We start from the raw sequence: 21,488 nt of genomic DNA, 5'->3' as shown, positions 1-21,488 counted from the left end.
AAATTCTGCTATTCTATGGCTGGTCTAGGTAGCAGAGGCCTAAATGAGCCTGGAGTTGGATTTTAGTTTGGGATTTATTCATGCTGTCACTCAACAAATACGTACTGAGTGTTCTCTATGTGTCAGCCACTCTGCTAAGTGCTGGAGACAAAGTAGTAAGCAAAAACATACAAGATTTCTGCTCTCATGGAGCTTACAATCTAGAAACACAGACAACCAAATAATTACACATGTAATTTATCAGGAGTAAGAAAGGGAGGTACATGGAACTGTGGAAGTCTAAAAAATGGGGATTTGACTTCCCAGAAGAAGTGGTGCTTGAGTTGAGTAGGAGTTTACTAGGGAAAGAAAGGAGAGGCGAGTGCTCTAGGCAGAGGAAAGAACATGTGCAAAGGCCCTGTGAGTATGAAAACCTGGAAGAAGAACAGAGTGAGTGCAGCAGAGAGAGCAAAAAGGTTGTTGGGTGGGGTGAGAAAGCTGGAAATAGATGAAGGGAAGACCATGTGGAATCTTGAAGAACAGGCACAGATTTCTGACTTTGTCTTAAGAGTAAATATGATGCTTTTGAACAGTTTTAAGCAGCGAAGTTGGACAATTTTATAAGAATCAGGTTTGGGAAGGTGGAGGGAAGGACAATCTCCTGATTGTAGGAATTTGTATAACACCTTACAGAGAACACCCGGAGGGCATTGCAGCCTGAACTGGAGGAGGGTCAGGCTACCTTCCACTGCCAAGTGAGCCCTCACTAAGCATTCAATGACCTGGATGGGGCACTGATTCTGGCTCCAGCCAGGACTGACCAATGGCCCCCAAGGAACTGTAACCATTGGAAAACATTTCACTTGCTAGTCTAGATGTAGGACATCAGCCTTTACATTTAATTATACAGACAGCATTCCATTACAGGTAATTGGGCCTTTAAATTTTCCACTGCTTCTCCCAGCCTAGGGTTACACATAACAAGGGCATTTTCCAGAAGAGGGCGGATCCTACAGACTTTGCTCATATAGGGCAAATGCTTTTTCCAGAGCCTGCCCCGCTGTCTGCGAAGAGGGTTCTTGACAGGGCTTTTTGTTTCTACCACCAATAACCCTCACCTTCTCCTGCTCCAGACTTTAAAAATCCCAAATTCAGAGGCACAGAAAGTTCCCCTAATTCCTCAAACCCCTTCTTACCAGCTCCCATGTCCCCTATGGAAACTAAACAGGGCTCCGACTACAATCAAGCATGATGAAGGAGCAGGGTGGGGTGCCACTGTCAAGGCTGTCCTCCTGTCTGTCCCACACGAGGCTCCCCAAGAGGCATTGGGAGCAGAAAGTGCAAGGAGAAAGCAGAGAACAAGGGACTGACGTCTCCGAGAGAGGCTGGGAAGGGGAGAAGGGCTCCAGGGTTCCAGGCTCCGCCACCACCAGCCACCACGTGAGATTCTGAGTGCAGTATCCGGATTCTCGTGCCCCGCCTGTTCTCAGCACAGCGAACACACACACAAAGGGGGGGGCGCCACGCCTGCCTGGCTGCTTCCCTCCTTATGACAAGGGGCACGGGGCACGGGCCGTGACCCAATTCCAGCAGAGCTCTATCCCAGCCTGAGGAGTATGACCTAGGGGAAGTCAATAAATGATAAAGATTCTCAAGTTTCCTTTTGTAAAAGTGGAAATAATCAGTCCCACTTCCTGGAGTATTATGAGGGTTAAATGAAATAACTCTTTATTCAGCATTTGAAGGGTGTGAGCTGCATCATTTCTATTCTTCATTATGTTTCAGCAAAAATACAGTTATGCATGTCGAGGCCGGGTCTTCCTAAAGGTAAACGTACTCAGCAAACTCCGCGCTGTGCGCTAAAGGGTGGAGGTTAAGGGCCAGACTTGGGAGGTGGAGCCCCTGGAGGCAACCCTGTGCCACCAGGGCAACCCTGGGCACACTGCTGACCCCTCCGTGCCTCCATCATCTCATCCATAAATTGGGAGTAACAGTACCCACTGCATGGGGTTGTTTTCAGTGCTAAATGAGATCATATATGAGTGCTTAGAACGGCGGCTGGCCTCAGTAAGCACCAGCCAAACGTGAATGTAATTGCAGTTTCAGGTGTAGCAGAGAGGGTGAAAAACAGCCGCGAAGTCTTGAGACCACGGGGCCACCCTGAAACTCCTCCTTTCTCCGTAGCTCTTCTGCTAGACCCAGGGCTTACAGAAGGTCACTGAGGGAATATGCTGTCACGACTGCAGTTTCTCACAACTTTATATGGGGCCTGGAAGAAAGCTCCCCACCCTGAGCAGCGGTAGCCCGGCACCCCACCCATTGCACTGCTCTCTCTCAGTGGGGCCTGCCTGCTCTGTCCTGTACCATGGATGGTCTGCCTGGCCCGTGGGAGCAGAAGTTACCCACTGAGGCTCAACAGGCAACTGTCTCACACTTGGCTGGGCCCAAGGAGCACGGGACACACAACTGGGACAGTTTGGGCCACAACCACACAACACTGCTGCTAGTCCAAACTACTTACTTCTGCTGCTGCTGTCTGGAAAAGTGAAATGGTTTTTACTGAGCACACACCATTGCATTTCCAGAAGCAGCAGAATCATAGTAGTAAGTTAGCAATAAATTAATAGGTCAATTTTGTCAATACTGCCGTTTGCTTACTGTACTTACGAGATTAAAGTACCCTCCCCACCCCCGCCAAGAAAGAGTTATCCCTAAATGGTTTTTCATTTTACGAGTCAAAGGGCAATGCCTGATTTTGAACCAAAGGGACATTTTGGGGTAGACTTGTAGGTTTGGACTCTGACCCTTCTCCAAGCTTGAATCAGCTGAGGAGGGGAGAGTTAATGCACCCAGAGCGTGGAATCAGCCGTCTCACAACACTGCTATTTTAAGATGCTGCAAGAGTTGACACATGACTGAAGATGGAACCGGCACAGGGAGGGGCACCTCTTGTTCTGACCCCTTCTTCCACCATTAGGATGGCTGAGGTGTCTGGGGGTTTTAATGTCTCCTTCCAGAGTCCCTGGTCCACATGCATGTACTGTGTGTACACACACACACACACACACACACACACACACACACACACCCCACATTCCTGGCAGTGCCCCATGTACAACTGCATAGGGGCTAAAATAAAACACCCTGGATACTGCAGCTCCAGGTTTCCAACTGCCCTGCCCCCCACCCCATGCAGAGACCCCCACCCCACCATCCCCACCAAACCACCACCCTCCTGGGCTTGAAGGATCCACTCTCCCCTCCCCCTCAGGGAGGAGTGAAACCACTGTGCAGACTGCTCAGGTTCCCATCCCCGCGAGCCTGGTGGCTAACTGATTACGTAGCAGCTTAACTGGCTGACCATGCGTATGTGGAGGTATTTTCAGAAGCCAAGCGCTCTCTGCATGTGCATGCCTGTGTGTGCCTCGGAGGGAGAGCTGTTTGAGTGTGAGGGTTTATGGGGTGGTACAGGGCCTGAGGGCTCCTCTGGGATGATGGCTGTGTCAGGGCAGAGTTGGAGGATGGGGTGAGGGGACTCCTGGGGTCTTAGAGGCCCAGCCCTGCCCCTCCCTGCCCCTGCCCTTCGAAATAGCCTCCCCCTTTCCTTTCTCCCTTGTTACCCATGCTTCCCTCTGCCTCCCTCCCCTGTCTCTTCTCCATTCTTCTCTGGTCCCTTGTCACAAGGACCAGCAGAATCTATATGACCCCCGTCAACTTATAGCTTATCAGAAATGCAGAATCTCAGGGCCCGCCCCAGACTCCTGAATTGTGTCTGATTCCAGATGAACTGCATGTACATTAAGATGTGGGAAGTGCCACTGAGTCTCCTCTCTCCTTATTTCTTCTTTCCCCGCCCTTAGCTTCATCTTAGTCTGTCTCCTCACCCCTCCCACCCTCTGTCTTTTTTCCATCCTGATTTCTTCTGCCCTCTGTTCCCTTCCCTTCCCTTCCCTTCCCTTCCCTTCCCTTCCCTTCCCTTCCCTTCCCTTCCCTTCCCTTCCCTTCCCTTCCCTTCCCTTCCCTTCCCTTCCCTTCCCTTCCCTTCCCTTCCCTTCCCTTCCCTTCCCTTCCCTTCCCTTCCCTTCCCTTCCCTTCCCTTCCCTTCCCTTCCCTTCCCTTCCCTTCCCTTCCCTTCCCTTCCCTTCCCTTCCCTTCCCTTCCCTTCCCTTCCCTTCCCTTCCCTTCCCTTCCCTTCCCTTCCCTCCCCTCCCCTCCCCTCCCCTCCCCTCCCCTCCCCTCCCCTCCCCTCCCCTCCCCTCCTCCCGCCCCCCTTCTTTCTCCCTTTTCCTTCCCCTGGCCTTTCCTTTCTGCTTCCACCCACCCATGCACCCACCCACCCTACCAGCACTCCCTTATTCTCTCCCCCATCGGGCTCACCACACTCCTTTCCTTCTGTATCTATTTCTCTCTCTTTGCCTCCTTCCTTTCTTCTCTTCTTGCTGGGGCTTAAAACCCCCACTCAAGTTCTTCCCTTTCCTCCTGCCCGAATGCCACCTGCGGTCTTGCCCTCCTAGCCCACCTCGTTCCTTTTCTCCAAGCGGCCCTGACTCTAAGGTGTAATGGCCCTGCTGCAGGAAAGCAGGGCTGTGAGAAGCCCCAGGCCAGCAGGCAGCCCCCCGTTGTACCTGCAGAGGATTCTTTGTGCTTATGGCAATGACGTGGTACTTGTAGTAGCACAGCTCGCAGCTCCAGCAGCCCCGCTCGCTGATCCACTTGATGAGGCAAGGCTGGTGGGTGCACTTGACGGAGCCGTCGCAGCGGCACGGGCTCAGCAGCTCCCCCTGCAGGGCGAGAGGCACAGGTGGTGAGGCCCAGAATTTGGACGGCAGGCCAGAGGGCGGTAGGCTCTGTAGGTGAGGTCAAGCCGTTGAAACCAGACCCCAGGCTTTGTTGGAAGGTCGCAGACCCCACAGAGGAGAACTGGGCTCCAGCCTCCCCACCCTGGGAGCCAGGAAGCTTCAGTGAACTCAACTAACAGTTCTAAACCTGGGGTCCGACTTGGTGCTGCCCAGTCCCAGGGTTTCTGTGAAAATGAGTGGGCCAATTTCTAAGGAGCCTTCTTATCATCCAAAGGGGGCACCCCCCTCAGCTGGCTTCTTTTTAAAGGCTCAGCCAGGGGTCTCAAACTCAAATGCCCTCCGGGCCAGACAGGAAACACAAGTTTCAGAAGCCAGTTGGTGGGGGAATGGGGCAAATTGAAAGGCCCAGACACCAGTTAAAGGGACAGATACCATCAGACCCAGCCAGCTGTAGACATGGGAATCTATGTAGCAATTTTTTATGCAAAATCTCCTAATAGTTAAATATGAGCAGCTAGTGAAGTTTTAAAAACATATTGTGAGGGGCCTCTGCCTGAGTTTAGAACTCTGATCCAGAGCCTTTGCACTCTCCCCCAGGCCAGCTCATAGAGACCCATGTCCCCCCTGCACAGCCTCTCCGCCTGGCTCCCAGACTGATAAAATCATGGCAGGCGGGGACAGGCCTGAATCCCTGGGAGCCAGGAGCTTGGGCCTGGTCCCTCCTGGCAGCCTCAGGCCTTGCTGGGAGTGGCAAGGATGATCAAGGCAGGGGAAGTGGAAGCAGGGAGGCAAGGACCCACTCAGCTTTTCCAATATTGGCAGAGCCTCTTCACGGTGGCTCCAGGCCCTTCCTACACCAGTTAGAGCATTTTATCCATCTGTCTCTGGGTTGCTACACTGTTACCCCTCACAGAGACAATAACTAATTCATCTTTATGCACCCTTAGCAGCTAGTACAGGGCCTGAAACAGACACTTGATCCAACTTTGACCATGGGATGCATGCGTATCTGTTTGATGGGCAAGAGGCTTTGCTTCTCTAGATAGGACATGGCCAGCTCTGGCTCCAGGTGGACAGCCATGGCACCCGGGGGAGGAGTAGAGATGGCAGGAGTTGCCCACATTGCTGGGCACTCACCGCTCCCAGAAAGGCCTAAGCACCCTGTATGGAGTAGCTGCTACGTGTCTCTGGGAAAGAAATAGGAGGAGGAGTGTGGAGAGAGGTGCTGGGGGAGAGGCGAAAGCACTCATTATTCATGGCAGCATTTCCTGGGCTCATTTATTCTAACAGGAAGAGCTGAGTTTGATTAATCGGGTTGTTAAGCAGCCATGTCAAATTGCCGATCAGGTAAGAGACATTACTCCCGGTCCCTGGCAATGGTGCCAGGGGACAGTGAAGGCTGCACCCTTGCTTCCCAAGCAGCGGCCAGGAGACAAGGCAGGAAGGGCTGGGTCACAGCTGATAACAAGGCCTGGGCTCTCTTTCATGGCTCTGGACATGGGACCACTGGGGCTCACTGGAGCCCCTACCCCCAACCCAGCCTCAACATACTTATCTGAGAAGGGGAAGCATGACCTGGTCCCAGTGCCTGGCTATGGGCCCAAGAGGTCAAAGGTGTGTTGGTTCCCTTGGAGCTCCTGGTCCCTCACTGCCCCTTAGGACTGGACAACCCAAAGGCAGAATAGGGACTTTTCAGGCACCACAGATAGTAAAAGCAAGGATATCAAAACTGTAAGAAAAGGTTGACTTTGATGAAGGAAGCAATCCAGGATTTTAGAAAAAAAAAAAAAAAAATACATCTGCAAAGAAGCTACTTTAATCTTGGCATTTATGCAAGTTTTGTATTTTACGGTTTAGTATATTTTTATGTATACTGGGAAGAAAGCCATAATCTTTTTGTGTTTAGGGCTCTGAGAGGCCTTAACCTGGACGCTTCACCATCTTTGGCTGATCATAGCTGTATTGCTCAAGAACAGGAGGAGTGGAAATGAGCCAGCGGCCAGATGGACTCAGGTTAGACTTGACATTCTTTGCAGAAAACCTTGTTAAAGGCTAAGATAGTGGAACATGGAGACTGAGGTAGTCAACATCTCTCCACATAAGAGGGGCTTCTATCGAAGAGAAAGGTTGAATGACCAACTCAAGGTCACTTAGTCAGCCAGTGCCACAGCCAGAATGTGAAGCCAGGTCTTTCTGATGTTAGACTCCAAGTTTCTCACTACACTTCCCACTCATCTCCCTTCTGCATCCTGGTCCCTGCTGTCTCTCCCACACCTGTGCCCATTGGTCTCTTCCTTGTCTCTCCTTCCCAGATCCCACCCCCACCCTGGCCCAGCTCAGGCCCCACCACCAAGATACAGACTTGTTTCCTCTGGGATTGGGGCTGCTCCTGTGGAGAACTGGGCACATTGACTGGACAGAACCAGGATGTGAGGGAGGACCAGCCCCTCTGGCCCAGCCCCTGAGGCTCCAGCCTCTGGGCTGAGAGGATTACTATGATCTTGTCCCTGGAGCTCAGCAAACTCCACAGATCAACAAAGGGGCTTATTAAATGCAAAGGGCACCACACACTTCCTTGCTGATCTGCTTGGAGCTCTGGGGCCCAGGGACTGCCCTGGGAATGACTAAGGTGAGAAAAATCAGTCCTTCTTTAATCCCCAGGCCTCCGCTGGACATAGTGTGGGGGAAGGGAGAAAGCATGGTTTTTGGAGACACACTCCTTAGGTCTGAATGCCTCTTCACAGCTTACTGGCTGTGCATACTTGGGCAAGTGTCTTAACCTCTCTGAGGCTGCATTTCCTCATCTTGCCATTGTGAGCAACTCTTACTTTCTCAAGGGTGGCTATAAGGATGGAGTGAGATCAAGCACACAAAATGCTGGGCACGGTGCCTGGCACAGGAAGTCTTCCTGTGAGAATATTACAGTTCTAACTTGAATTTCTCTAAGGACTTTAATTTCATAGTTTTTTCTACTACAGTTCTACTTGATTCTCCTACTGTCAAATAAAGTAAAGAAGGGAACCATGCCTTAAGTAAATGGTCTACTGAGCCCCAGAGAGGGGTTGAGATTAAGGAACTGTCTAAGAGTCCAGCTGGTGTGGCTTGGTCAGTGTCGTCCCATGCACCAAGAGGTCACAGGTTCGATTCTCAGTCAGGGCACATGCCTGGGTTGCAGGCTTGATCCCCAGTAGGGGGCGTGCAGGAGGCAGCCAATCAATGTTTCTCTCTCATCGATGTTTCTATATATCTCTCTCCCTCTCCTTTCCTCTCTATCTAAAACCAATTTTTAAAAAAACATATTTTTTAAAAAGTTAAAAAAAAAAAAGAACTGTCTAAGAGTCTGCCCCTCTGAGGTGGGTAGGGGGCCAGAAGATGGATCTCCTGACTTCTGGCTGAGAACAGTCCTCTGTGTTATCATGAGGTCACTGAGAGTGTTTGGGGGCCCCCATCCCTGGGGATGCTGGACAGAACAGCGTGAACCCCTGGATGCGTTAAGTGGGCTCATGCTAGAGGCAGAGGCAGGACAAGATGATCCACCACCCTTGGCCGTGGCTGAGCGGGAGGGTGGGGAGAGAACAGAATGGGCTCTCCTTGGTGCCAATGACACAGCGAGTGGCAGGCGCAAGGCTCCCGTCGTTTCTCCATTCACAGATTTCTTTCTCTTTATTTTGGGCTTTATTTTTTCCCCCTCTCAGTCTGAAAGGACTTGCTTCTGGAGTCCTTAGGTTACCTAGTTGCCATGGCAGTGGCAGGTAAGCCAAAGATTTCCCCTTCTACCCACACAGGCACCAAACATCCCTACCAACAAGCAGAAAAAGAGAAATCCAGTCTAGCAAAGGAAAGGCAGCCCCAGCCCTGCTGCAGTGTGCAGCTCTGGGAGGTCAAAACAAAGGAGATGATAGAAACACCAGCCTTTGGGCTGGCGTTTGGGGGCCTCTACCTTTGCTGAGACTAGTGTGCTGGATAAGAGTCTGGACTCTAATCCCAGGCAGAGTTGGGTGTATCCAGGCCCTTACAATCTGTGTGACCCTGAGCGAGTTGCTTAACCTCTCTGGGCTTCATTCAGTTATTCTTTTATTCATTAAATATTGATCTAATATGTCCTAAGTTCTGTTCTATCTGTCAGGGATACAGCAGTCTGTCTGAGAGAGACAGACAATAGAAAAGAAAAGAAAACTGTAACTGCCTAAGATGTTGTCATGTACTATGGAAGAAAATAAGCAGGGAAAAGGGCAGTGGAATACCAGGGAGATGGCGGGTTGAAATTTTAAATGTGGTGGCTATGGAAGGCTTCATCAAATGGGGACAGCTGAGTGGAGATCAAAGGAAGGTAAGGAAGCCAGCCATGCAGGTGTCTGGGACTGAGCATTCCAGGCTGAGGGGACATCCAGTGCAAAGGCCCTGAGGCAGAAGCATGCTTGGCATGTCCGTCCTAGGAACACCAAAGCGGCCGGTGTGTCTGCGATTGAGATGAGGGGAAGAGGGGTAGGAGGTAAGGTCAGAGATGTAGTGGGGATCAAAAATGGCACCAATCAAGTGAGGCTCATGAATTATTTACTGTGGATGAAATGAGAAATTATGAGAGTATTTTCAGCAGAGGACCTGCCTTGATCTGACTGTGTTTGATAGGATCACTCTGGCTGCTGTATTGAAAATAGACTAGAAGGAAGTAAAGGCTGAGCAGGAGACAGAAGGCTGGGGCAGTAATCCAGGCACGCAGGGATGGTGCTTGGGACCAGCATGGTCGCAGTGGAAGGTCTGAGAAATGGTCAGTTTCTGAGTATATTTCCAAGATACAGATATTAGGATTTGCTGATGGAGTGGATACGGTGAATGAAAGGAGAAAAGTCGAGTATGCTGCTGATTTTTAGCTGAGCCATGAGAAAGACAGAGAGTTGCCTTCTATTGAGTTGGGAAAGACTGAGGGAAGGGCAGGTTTCAGAGGGTAGATTGGGAGCTCGGCTGTGGACATGTCAACTTTGAGATGTTTATTAAATGTCTAAGTGGAGACATCAAATAAGGACTGCAGTGTACATTAGTCTGGATTTGGGGGGAGAGGTCCAGGCTAACATACAAATTTGAGAGTCACTGGCATACAGATGGTGCTTAAAGCCGCGAGCTTGGGTGAAATCACCAAAGGAGTAAGGGCAGGTGGGAAAGAGGGGAGACACCAGGGCTGCTCCCTGGAGGAAGCCAAGATGTCAGAGCTTGGGAGATGGGACAGAATCAGTAGAAAAGACTGGGAGGGAAGGTCAGTGAGATGAGAAGAGAACATGATGTTCCAAAAACCAAAGAGGGAGTGATCTGCCCCGTCAAATGGGGCTGATGATGGGTCAGGTTGGATGAGAACTGAGAATTAACCAGAGATTTGGCAAGTTTCCTTTGATTTCTCCCATGTTCCAGGGGAAATATGAAGCACAGTCATGAGCTGGATGTGCAGGTGGGGAGGAGGTATTGGATACCTGAGAGTTAGTATAAAATCCAGGGGAGTTTGAGTGGTTAGAGCAGAGAAATCAGGAATGATTGTTGGAGCACTGAGAGTCCTTTCTACTAAAATGAAATGGCTAATCTGTGAAATTGAAGACTATATTGAAGTAAGAGAATATATTTAGCACCATGCCTGGCACACAGTAAGAGCTCAGTGAAGGCTGGTTAATATGTAAGGGGTTATAGTGCAGGATAGAGCAGATCTTCACGTCTCTAAGCCCACCTTCTCGCTACTTCAAACACTGATCAATAGCCTCCTTTCCTTCCTTCCTCCTTTATATAGCATTCTTATTAATAATCCTAATGGTATACACATTCACAGTTCCAACAAATACTGTCATAGACATTCTACCATCCACTACCACAATAATTAAATGAGGCTAATAATGAATTCTCCTGTTTTACATATGCAAATAGCCACTCAGAGAGGTTGTTCTTGCACAAGAGAAAGGCAGAGTAAGGCTCTGAAACCCGTTCTGTCCACCAGGCTGCCTGTATCCCAGCATCTCTGCACCCCAGCAGCCTTGTCCATCAGATCCTTACCTTTCCAGCTCTGAACAAAGAGATGGCCTTGCTGGCTCCCCCATTAACATATAAACACAAAGGCAAAAATCCTTTGCCCGTTTCCCCTCCCCTCTGAACCCTGTTCCCAGCAGTGTTCTTCAGGTACTAACTGATGTGGTGGTGGTGGTGGTGGTGGGGAACAAGATAGGGTTTGACTGCCCCCTCCCTCCCTCCTCACACCCCATCCTTGATGGAGAGGAGACATTTGTTAAGTAAAAATTAAGAGACAGAGGCTTCTGTAAGCATAGTAATACATTCAGGTTTTCTCTTGGTTGCAGTCTAGATTAATAAGGAAGGTTACTGTTGCCTGTAGATGCTCCACTGTGAAGACTCAGAGGACCTTAAAGTCAGATTGTCCCCTCAAGGATGGACCCAGAACCTGTGTGTGTTGGGGTGCGGAGAATAGAAAAAGGTCACTGGGATTGTAGATATGAATAAGGAGAGATGCCAAAGAAAGTAGGGACTCTCCAATGTCCATCTTAGGTGGTCTCTGGACTTAGAGGGCCAATAGTTGACTAGATAGGGAGAGTAAAGAACTTTGTGTATCATTCCTTGGACTTGACATATTTGGGGGACCAGTTAACAGTAAGGGCTACCAGTAACCCTTCCTCCCAACTTTATGGGCACAACCAAACTGGCCCATGATATTGACCAACTATTTGTGTCGCTGTAATCTGGTTTGATGGGGGAGGGTTGGGGAGAGAGGACGCAGAAGAAGAGCACAGATGGGGCCAATGGGTGCAAGAAACCTAGAAGATTCCAAGTGTCTTCTTCCTGCAGGAGACCAGAGAACGATTTCTTGATTCCACAGACCTGTAAGAGGTCCATGTACACTGGTATTAGGGTCAAGAAAAATGACTTATCATGAAGACCTACTTCCCAGCAAAGGTTGTGACTCAAAGATGAACAGGAGAGAGTGTGACTGCGGCCTCCCCCTTATCTATGGGAGGCTGATCTGCAATATGACCTTCAAAGATCCTTGTGGCCCGAGGATCCATTAGTATACACAGGTCAGCTAGTCTCAATTCTCTGTACATTGTGTCAAGCAGAGTATAGCCAGCTCTTTGCTTTCTGCCTGGAGCCCTTTCAGGCCAACCTGTTAGCTCTGCTCCCCACCCACAGCATTTGCCATGCTCCCTTCCCAGCCAGGCCAGGCCTGAGCTGCTCACTGCCCCGTCCGTGGCGCCAAGGCCAACCCTTGGCTTCAGGAGACTAACAGTGTATCCACACTGGCAGAAGGAAATGCGCATTGGTGCAAGATAATTTGATTTAAAAGGAAAGAACTCTATTACTAAGTAGGAAAAAAAAGATTTAAGGCCTTAATGAGCTGTAGTCATCTACATTAAATCCAATTAACCACATAATTATTTCTAGTTTTACTCTCATGCCAGCAGCTTACTTCACACACACATACACCCCTATAATCTGCCTTCCTCTTCATGGAAAACTTTCCAGCCTTCCTGTTTATCAAATAAAAAACAAAGAATACAAAAAAAAAAAAAAAAAAGACAAGGAAAACACACAGAGACCCAAACCAAATCCTCCAAACCATGTTTTTTCATTTTTATGACAATTATTTTTTTTCCAGCAGTGCTTTTCTCCCTATAATGTAACTGGTATAAGACAAATGTACCTATTCCCTCTAACAGCCTCTAAATTTACTCAACTGGTACTAGAAAGAACTTCACCTCACAATAATTGAATTTAAATGACGGTTAGTTCCATACAGTCAAACATGATCTGCATAATAAACAAACCAAGCAGTCCAAGGGCTGGTGGAAAGGTCATATTTTATGTGTTTGTTTACAATCGTATCTGTATTACTGGTGACCTAAATGTACAACAAACCATCTGTTTGTCTTTCTGTAAAACTCATTACCATCACCATCGTTACCAAAGAGCTCAAGTTAAAGGCTGATCTGCCCTCAGACCTCTGCCTGACTCAGTTGAAAAACACAATTTTGATAAACCTTGACTGGCCAGAATTGGTCTGTTTGTGTACAGCAGTGAACTGGGCTGCCTCCAAGGTTCCAGGCCACCAGGCTGGAATTTCAGAGATTCCAGGTCACTGTGTCCTTTCTTTCCCACAAGCTGGGCCACGCCAAGGGCACAAGTCAGTGGCAGGTGAAGGGGCGAATACTCAGTTGCCCCAGGGGTCAGCCCTCCGCAGTCCCCGTGCACTGGCAGAGCGATGCCCAGCTCCAGCTGTGCAAAATCTTTATGTTATTCGAAGGGGCTGGAGTGAAATTCTACAGAAATTCATTTTCAGTCACTGTAATTAATATATCATTCAGTGTGTTTGGGGGATACAGCAGATGTTACAAGTGTAAACGAGCTATGATGACATGTTACATTTCGCAAATGTTCCAAATGGCTGACTTAAAGAACGAAAGAGCAGGGTCTTTCCTGGGTGTCAATTTCAGCCCCGACACCCTCTGGCTGGTGACCTTGGTTTAAGTTATCTAAGCCTCGATTCCTTGGGTCTCAGAGTTTAGCGTACATCAGAATCACCTGGGAAGCTTGTAAAGAATTCATATTCCCAGGCTCCGCTCCAGGTTCAGATTCCATGTAGACTCACTTCCCTCCCTTGAAGCAAGGTTTGCTAAGGCTCATTCTGTGAAGCTCTGGACCAGATACTCCTCAGCAAACCTGTCTCCTTTGTCGCTTTAAGACTCTTGTGTATACAAAGATAAAAATAAATGCCAATAGCTAGAAATTTATTGAGCACGTACTATGTGCCAAGCCCTGCATGCAAGCTTTGACTGCTGGATTCAGATCCTGGTTCTTCCCCTTACTTGATGAAGGACACTGTGCAAGTTACTTACCCACTCGGAGCCCCAGTCCTGTCACCTGCATCTATACTGATTTACAAATGCTACTGTGTATGCCTCTCTCACCAGCTCACACTGACTGAGCACATGCTGGGGGCCAGATATTATTCTAAGCCCTTGACATGCACAAGGCGGCATAGTGTGGTCGCTGGGGCCAGTGGACCCAGAGTGGCCACTTTGAATCCTGGCTCAGCCCCTGATTACCGTGACCATGGCAACTTTGCTCAGAGATAAAGTGGGACCAAAGGTGCTTCCTGCCTCCTGGGTCTCATGAGGATTAAATGAGATAATACACAATGAGAAGTATTTCAAACCCTGCCTGACACATAGTGAGTGCTCACTTTAGGTCATTATTTATGATGTCTCATGGGCCCATCTATCCCGATTGAGTCTCTTCACATCCTAACAAGAGGAGGTGGGCAGAGGCCACCGCTCTCTCCCACTGAGCCAGGGGTCTCTGCAGTCAGCTGCCTGGCGCCTGGATACGGAGTAAAGATCAGCCTGATGAATTCCAGGAGCCTCCAGGTGCTCCCCTCTGCCCTGTTATTTCAGGGGGAGAAAAAAGCTACCCTCCACCCGGCTGCCTCAGTGGATGTGTCTTAGGAGCCTCCCTCCCCAAGCCATCTCCCCCCCACACACACATGCTTTCCTATCTCCTGGGGGGGGGGGGGTAGATGAGAAAGTATTCAGCTTCCAGTGTATACAGCCATCACTTCTCTTCCCCACCCCTTCCAGGAAAGGCTGTGGACCTGTGTTCACGGCGTGAGGTCCAGGAATGGAGGGGACATAACAACAGGACAGGGAGGTTGAAATGGTCTTTGTCATGAAGAGCTTAGTAAGGAAAAGGGAAGTAAAAGAGGGAAAAAGAGGTCTTATCATTTCCTCTGCCTGCTTTGTAGAGAGATTACAGTAAACATTGAAATGGTTTTCAACTCTTTCTCTGGATGGGACTTGAATTTCTTTGTGATGAGCTTCATTCCAATTATACTCCATTTAGACTGGAAAACTTGAAGCCTAGCGTGGTCTTTCCTGGGTGGTGCTGAAATAGGGAAAAATGACAGCCCCCTGCCCCCCTCGGTTCAGAGCTTGAAAGGGTCCTCTCCACATCCCTAGGGACTGATGCCTCTCACGGAGAGACTCAGAGCCGCTGGAAACTCAGCTCAGTTCCTTTCACACCTCTCAGGGACACGTGCTATTCCTGAAGTCCTGGCTCCAGCTCCCTGTCAAGGAAACGCTTGCTGAGTAGAATGCGAATTACTCTGGCGTGTGACTAGACTCAGTCTGTTGACTCCAAGCTTTTGCTAAGCTGCTCCAAGTGGTTGTAGCTTCTGTCATCTTGGCAATTTCAATTTTTGTCGGAAACAATTTTTGTCGGAAACAATTCTATATTCCTTACTTCTAGGGCTGGGAACAAGAGTCTTCAAAGGCCCTCCCCTCTATCCCCAGCCTCTGGTCAGATGGGGTGCTCCTGTACAGAGATAATGGCAGGGAAGGGGACCATATGCTTATCAGTGCCTTCCAGTTTTCCCTTTCAGATCCATGTATGAAAACCAGTGCAGGACAAGGCCAAAGCTCACAGGTCAGCCCAAGCCTCTGGACTCAAGGACTGGGGTGAGGGGGATATTTATGGACCACCAGTGCTTCCCTCCAAAAGACTGAGACTATAGTCCATAGCCTCCTTCATGTCAGAGCCATTGAGTGGCCTCGGGTGGGCACTCAGCCCTGGTGCTGAGAACTCAAGGTGGCGCCTGCCCAGGAGACATGCTCACCTGAGGATATGCTTTCTTAAACACGTCCATATTCTCAGCTTTTGCCATGGTTTGAGGTCTGCATTTCACTTAATTAGTGGCTGGTATGTAAAATATTACTTCCTTTTATTTCTCTTTAACCTCTTTTACATGACAAGGTGGTTCAGTGAGCAATCAAGACGCTATTTTCAACCAGTTTTCTGGGATTTGGCAACCCAAGACCATGTTCCCTCTCTGCTCGTACTTCATGATTGTTTAAAAATTTATTCATCTTCCCCTCAGCAGTCATCTATCCACACTTAAAAGTCCTATTTTTAGATTCTATTCTCATGTCATGCATCATTTCAATCATTTATTTCTAGACCTTCATCAATCTCTTAGGTTTTTAAGGCAAGTTTTCCTGCTATGTCCAAGACAGCCAAGAATCCACATGTCCAGAGACTGGGGGAGAAAAGGCCATATCTTAAAGATATAGAGAGATTTATTATTAATAAAAATTTTCCTCATAACTATAGCCACCACTACCCACATCATTTCACCCAAAACCAGAAACATACAGCCTGTTTTTAATTTGCATTTTTCCATTCACACTATGTCATGAAAAACTTCTCATGGTGACCCATGATTTTGTGGATCATATCCAAGATTATATTCTTAAAAATCCAAGAATGGAACTACTAACTCAAAGAGCATGGGCACTGTTAAGGCTGTTGATACATGTTGTCGAATAGATCTTCAGAAAGATGACACCAGTTTCCATCCATATCATTACAGTATGTCAGCATCTGCTAATGTCGCCCCATGTTCAAGGTCTTGTCCTTTCTTCATAGTCTCATGGGCAACAGCTGTGGCCCTGAGAAGGAAGGCTCAGCAAATGCAGGCAGTCTGTTCCTTTCTACCCTTCTTTCCACTGTAGGGAAGGAGCAGGAGGTGGTTGCGGGATGGGGCAGAGTTTAGTCGGGAATTTGCAGCAAGGCAGCCCAGGCATCCTTGGGAGAGAGTTTCAGCCATAAAAGAGAGTCAGGAGGCACCTAGGCAGCTGGAGGCTGCAGAATCTTAGTCTGGGTGCTGTGGGGCTGCTTCTTCTCCAGGGAGCTGATGAAGTCTAGGGATGATTCAGAAGACTCTTGTCAAGGGTCTCAGGGTAGCCAGTCTCTGAGATGGCAAACTACGGGGCTAAGACACCCAGGGGGAAGGGTCCCACAGTAAACACTCTGCACCTGGATAATTTCCCATCACTGCCTTTTAAGATACCTGAATATGGGAATACCATACTCCTCCCAGGAACACTGTGTGTGACTGGGCAGCTTTGTTGTAGAAAACATCATAATCTAACCTGTGTTTTTCTGCTATTGCTTCAACCTTTGTCTGCCTTTTCATGACAAATGGACAATGCATAGGCTTTAAGATCAATGCCTGTGTCTTCCATTTACTATTATCTGTTAGTTCTAGCTGCTAACTAACTATGCTCCCAAAATCAGTGGTTTAAAATAACCACGATTTATTATGTTTCACCCATCTACAAATTGGCTGAATGGCTCTGCTGATCTGGGTTAGCTCGTCTCGGCTGGGTTTGCTCAGGCATCTGTGAGTTGGCTAGTGGCTGGCTGATCTAGGATAGGATGGTCCACTTCTGCTTACACCTCTCTTAGCAGCCAGTAGGGCTTGTTCACACCCTGGTGGAAGCATTCCCACAAGCAAGAGAGGGCAAGCCCTGGTCACAAGCACTTTTCAAGCCTCTGCTTAAATAGTTTGCTAATATCCCATTGGTCAAAGCAAGTCATGTAGCCTTTCCAAGTCAGTGTGAGTGGGCATTACCAAAAGGAAATGACTATGGGAAAGCCTAAAGATCTAGGGCCATTAGTACAATCAATCACATTAGCTCTGTGACCTTGGACACTTTCCTTAATCTCTCTGAGCCTTATTAGTTCCATCCTCTGTAAAAATGTAGAGTTCTTGCAGGATTCCTTGCTATAATGCATGTAAACTGTCTGGCACATAGAAAACATTCTATATGTGTTCATTTCCTTCTCTTCTCCCTTTCCATCATTTGGGATTTTCTCGTTTTTAAAAAATGTATTATTTCTGTGCATTATCTTCTACATTCAAAGCTTCAACATAATAACACAAAACATTATGCCTGTGGTTTCAGTTGAATCCCCAGCTCCTAGCCTGTGCCTACGAGCATAGGCCCTCGATTCATTCTGATAACCTGGAATTTGAATCCTAAGGCAATCAAGGGGTTTCTCTGCCCTTTCTTCCTGGGACTGTCCAGTTGAGAGATGATCTCCTAGCTCTTTGATCCAGCCCCACTGCCAAGAGAGAAACAGAAGGGCTAACACGTCTGTAATAACTGATGACTGAATAGAGGCAACAAGATGGGGAAGCTCCAGTTCCTAATTTAAAGGTGGCCTTGGAGGTAGAAAAAGTATCCTGCCCTCTCCTTAGCTAATCAGGCTCCAGAAGAGACATTAATTGCAGCCAGTTCATCCTGCTGGTGAGACCCAAGGCTGCCAGCTCCCTTGCTGGGAATGGAATAGAATTTTAATTGGCTGTGAAAGCATCGTGGCAGGAGGTTCATGAAAGAGTTGGTCCTCTCCCCTGGAGCAGGTGAGAGGCTTCAAGGGAAAGGCCCTGAGGAGGCACCGGGCAGTAAAGATCCTCCCCATTCAGGGGCCATAGTTCCAGGTGCAGGCTGGGCCCCAGCCAAGGTCAAGACCCTCTTGCACAGTGCACTTGGAATGGTCAGCCCAGGCGCACCGAGCACAGGACCTTTCCTCTGTGCTTCCTCTGACTTTCATGAGAAGAGCACTATCTAGGTGCTGTAACTTGTATAGCTAAGATGACCAGCATCCCCTTCCTCAGAGAGGCCTCCAACCTTAAGTGTACCCATCCTGGTGTGCATGTATGTGTGTGTGTGCGCGTGCGTGTACATGTGTGTCTCCATTTGTCCATTTGTGTGGTTTGAAGCAATGGCACAGCGTTTCTGTTCTGTCATTTCAGAGCAATGTTAATATTTTTTCACTCAAAAAATGAATGTGATGATGTTTGGTGAAACTATGTTCTTGAGGCAATGTGTGTGCTCTTTCTGCCTTGACATTTCCTAGGACACACATATAACATGTGATGATGTGTAGGTCAACGGATGCAACTAAGAAAAATAAGACAGTGTAAGCTTGTTAGCGTAAACACACACTGATGCAGGTTGTGGTTTTCAAAGACTGTTGGTCAAGTTGTTTAACCTCCTTGTACCTTAGTTTCCTCCTCAGTAAAATGAAGGCAATAGTAGTGGGACTGTTGGAAAACATAATGAGATATAGACAGCTTAGGATAATGCAGAGACTCAAAAAACGTTGTCATGAGTACATCTAGTGAAGAGGGAGCTGGGCACTGGCCACTGGGCCCTGTCAGCCTACTGGTATAGTAAACCTGTTGGCAGAAAGCAAAACAGAGAAACGAACAAAAAAAATGTACAAGCAAAATCAATGCTTCCAGAAAAGTATTCTGTGAGATTATTGCTTGATACAAATTCAGAATTTTCAATACTTTAAAACTTCATTAATACTTTATAACTTTATGAATACTTTAAAACTTAAAGTGATAAACTATCACGTAGTACTGCTAAACAGTTTGCTTTTATTATATATTTTGATGTTTATTATCAAATTTTTATTGGAAGTTTATCACAAATTTAGTTAGGGAAAGGAAGATGCATTGAAGGAGACTGTTGAAAATGGAATTTTGTAATTTATAAAGATATGAAGAAAAGCTTCTAAACAAAAACAAAACAACTCAGTTCCACTCCCACACTCGTCACCCCTTCCTCACTCTCACTCCTGCCTTCTCACTGGGGAATAAGGCTTCTTCCTGGGATAAGCTCAGAATATAGAAGTGAAAATAGTCAGAATAAGAGCAGTGGCCAAGAACAGCATCTGCTCTGAAATGGTGAGAAATTCATCTCTTAAAAAAGGCAGACAGAAGTCTTTGACCTTTGGGAAAAAGAGACCAAGGAAGATGGCATTGATTCATACCCTCAGGAGATGGAAAGGCATGTCATTATTGAAAACAGCCCTTTTCCCCTCCAAATCTGATTCCCAGGGCACACTTGGGTGCCCAGGCTCCTGTGCCTAATCTCTTCTAACTGGGACCACCAATGCTTGGGAAATTAACAGGACAACTCAGCAAGCAAGCACCCCATGGGTGCCATCCCTAATCATGCCCCGGCTTCTCAGTGGCAGGGAGCTCACTACCTCACAAGGCTACCCACTGCATTTTTAAATTGCTTTAATCGGCTAATGCTTGCTAGGGGAATAATAAATATTAGATTGCAAGCTGCAGGAGGGCAGGGCTGTGTACAAGCCATGATGACAAGACACTACAAAAGGTTGGAGGGTGATTAGGATTATGGTGATGTGCACCTGTATTGGGATGAATGGTATGCATGTGGAATCAGAAAAGGAGATAGGCAGATGCAAGTTTAAGGTTGCACATTTCGGGTTTGTCTGAATGCTCATGTGATCATGGTACATGGCCTGAGTGCCCTTTCCCATCACCTCTGCAAGTTTCCCTGTCACCTGCCCCACCTCCCTTTTCGGGAGTAAATTTCTACCCTTATTCACCATAAACAGCACATGTCTTGCCTTGACTCTAACCCCCAGATAAAAACACCAGAAGCAAGAATAAAGGAGAGGCAGAAAAGAGGGAGGAAATGTGGGATAAAAGAGCCAAGCTGGGGTGCTTAAGAGCTGCTAAAAGACTCACCAAGAAAGCAGTGGAATGGAAATGGGACCTGTGGCTAAGAGCTCCGATTCCCTGAATCTTCAGCCTGCCACCTCTCTGCTCAGGGTTATCATAGGTCCATGTGGAAATGGAGCAACTTGTGCTGGAGGTGTCCTAGGTGTCCTGGTCGGACCAATCATGTGGAAGGAATCAAGAGCCGGTCGTCACCAACCATCCCACTGTACTCAGCCCTTTCCCTTTAGCCTGAATCCCTCAGAGGAATGACGCAGTATAAACCCTAGAGAACAGAGAGTCAGGGGGGCCAACACACATCTTCTTCTGGTATCCCCCGTTTCTAATCACTGTCCTTATCAGGATATCCCAACACATCTGCCTCACTGCACCCCACCCTTCTTTCACCTAAATATGTTTCATAATAGTCACTGTTCTTATCATTATGATCCCAGTAGAGATTGTTTCAATGGCACCATTTGGATCTCAAGGGCATTTTGAGTCTGTGTTTACAATCGCAGTGTTTTAATGGACATTACATATGCCCAGACTTTCCTTCAGAATACATTTTCCACAGAGAATTCCATTAAGCCAATTTAATTTTTGATCGATCTTTTTTAATATAGAGCAATTAAACTCTTTCCATTTTTTTTTTTCTATTTCTCATCTAATGTTGAAATTTTTCATCGGGGCTAAATCATTTTATAAGTAAAATATGTGTATAAGGAAAATGTGCATTAAAATTCACTAATTACAGCTTCTGTCATTGAAAATTTTATTTTGTGGTCTTTATAATCCTTCCAAATTTAATTTTTCCTGGATCAAAGTTTGCAGATATGAATTTTGTCAAGAAGCTGTGAGTCTTCTGCCCGATTTTAATAAATAATAAATTTTACTGGGGGCAGTTTTTAGCCACTATCAGTTTTCTGGTATTGAATGTTTTTAAACATCATCAAAATGAAGATGTCCCGGCCCATAGAGGAAGGGTAGTTTAGTAACCGTCCAGTACAGCGGGCATCCAATACACATGATCTCATTTAAGTCTCCAGCAGTGCTGAGAGGTGAGTGCTATTATCCCCACTTTATAGACAAGTGAACTGAGGCTAAGAGGGGCAGGTCATTCGCCCAGTGTCATACAGTGATGAACCTGGGAATTGGAAACTAAGCTTCTGAGTGTTAAAAGCTTTCATTTTTATTTATTTATTTATTTTTTACCGTATCACAGTGTCTTTTTCTTCAATCAGAATTACACTTCTCTCTTTCTCTCTCTCTCTCTCTCTCACACACACACACACACACACACTCACATTCACACTCACCCCCCCCTTGTGCTCTGACAAAGCACCTCA

The 21,488-nt window shown here is 47.5% G+C and overlaps 1 protein-coding gene across 1 annotated transcript in view; it reads right to left on the bottom strand.

The window, feature by feature from the left end:
• The window catches only part of MARCHF4 (membrane associated ring-CH-type finger 4), a 71,214-nt gene that overhangs the window by 15,258 nt on the left and 34,468 nt on the right, over positions 1-21,488 (bottom strand). The window contains exon 2 of the mRNA XM_016196897.2: positions 4,605-4,760. Within this exon, the coding sequence (XP_016052383.2) occupies positions 4,605-4,760 (156 nt within the window). The remainder of the gene's footprint in view (positions 1-4,604; positions 4,761-21,488) is intronic.

Source organism: Miniopterus natalensis, chromosome 8, assembly GCF_054644295.1.
Source record: "Miniopterus natalensis isolate mMinNat1 chromosome 8, mMinNat1.hap1, whole genome shotgun sequence".
NCBI lineage: Eukaryota > Metazoa > Chordata > Mammalia > Chiroptera > Miniopteridae > Miniopterus > Miniopterus natalensis.
Note: the sequence above shows the minus strand (reverse complement) of the source record. Positions and strands in the feature narration are given on the sequence as shown.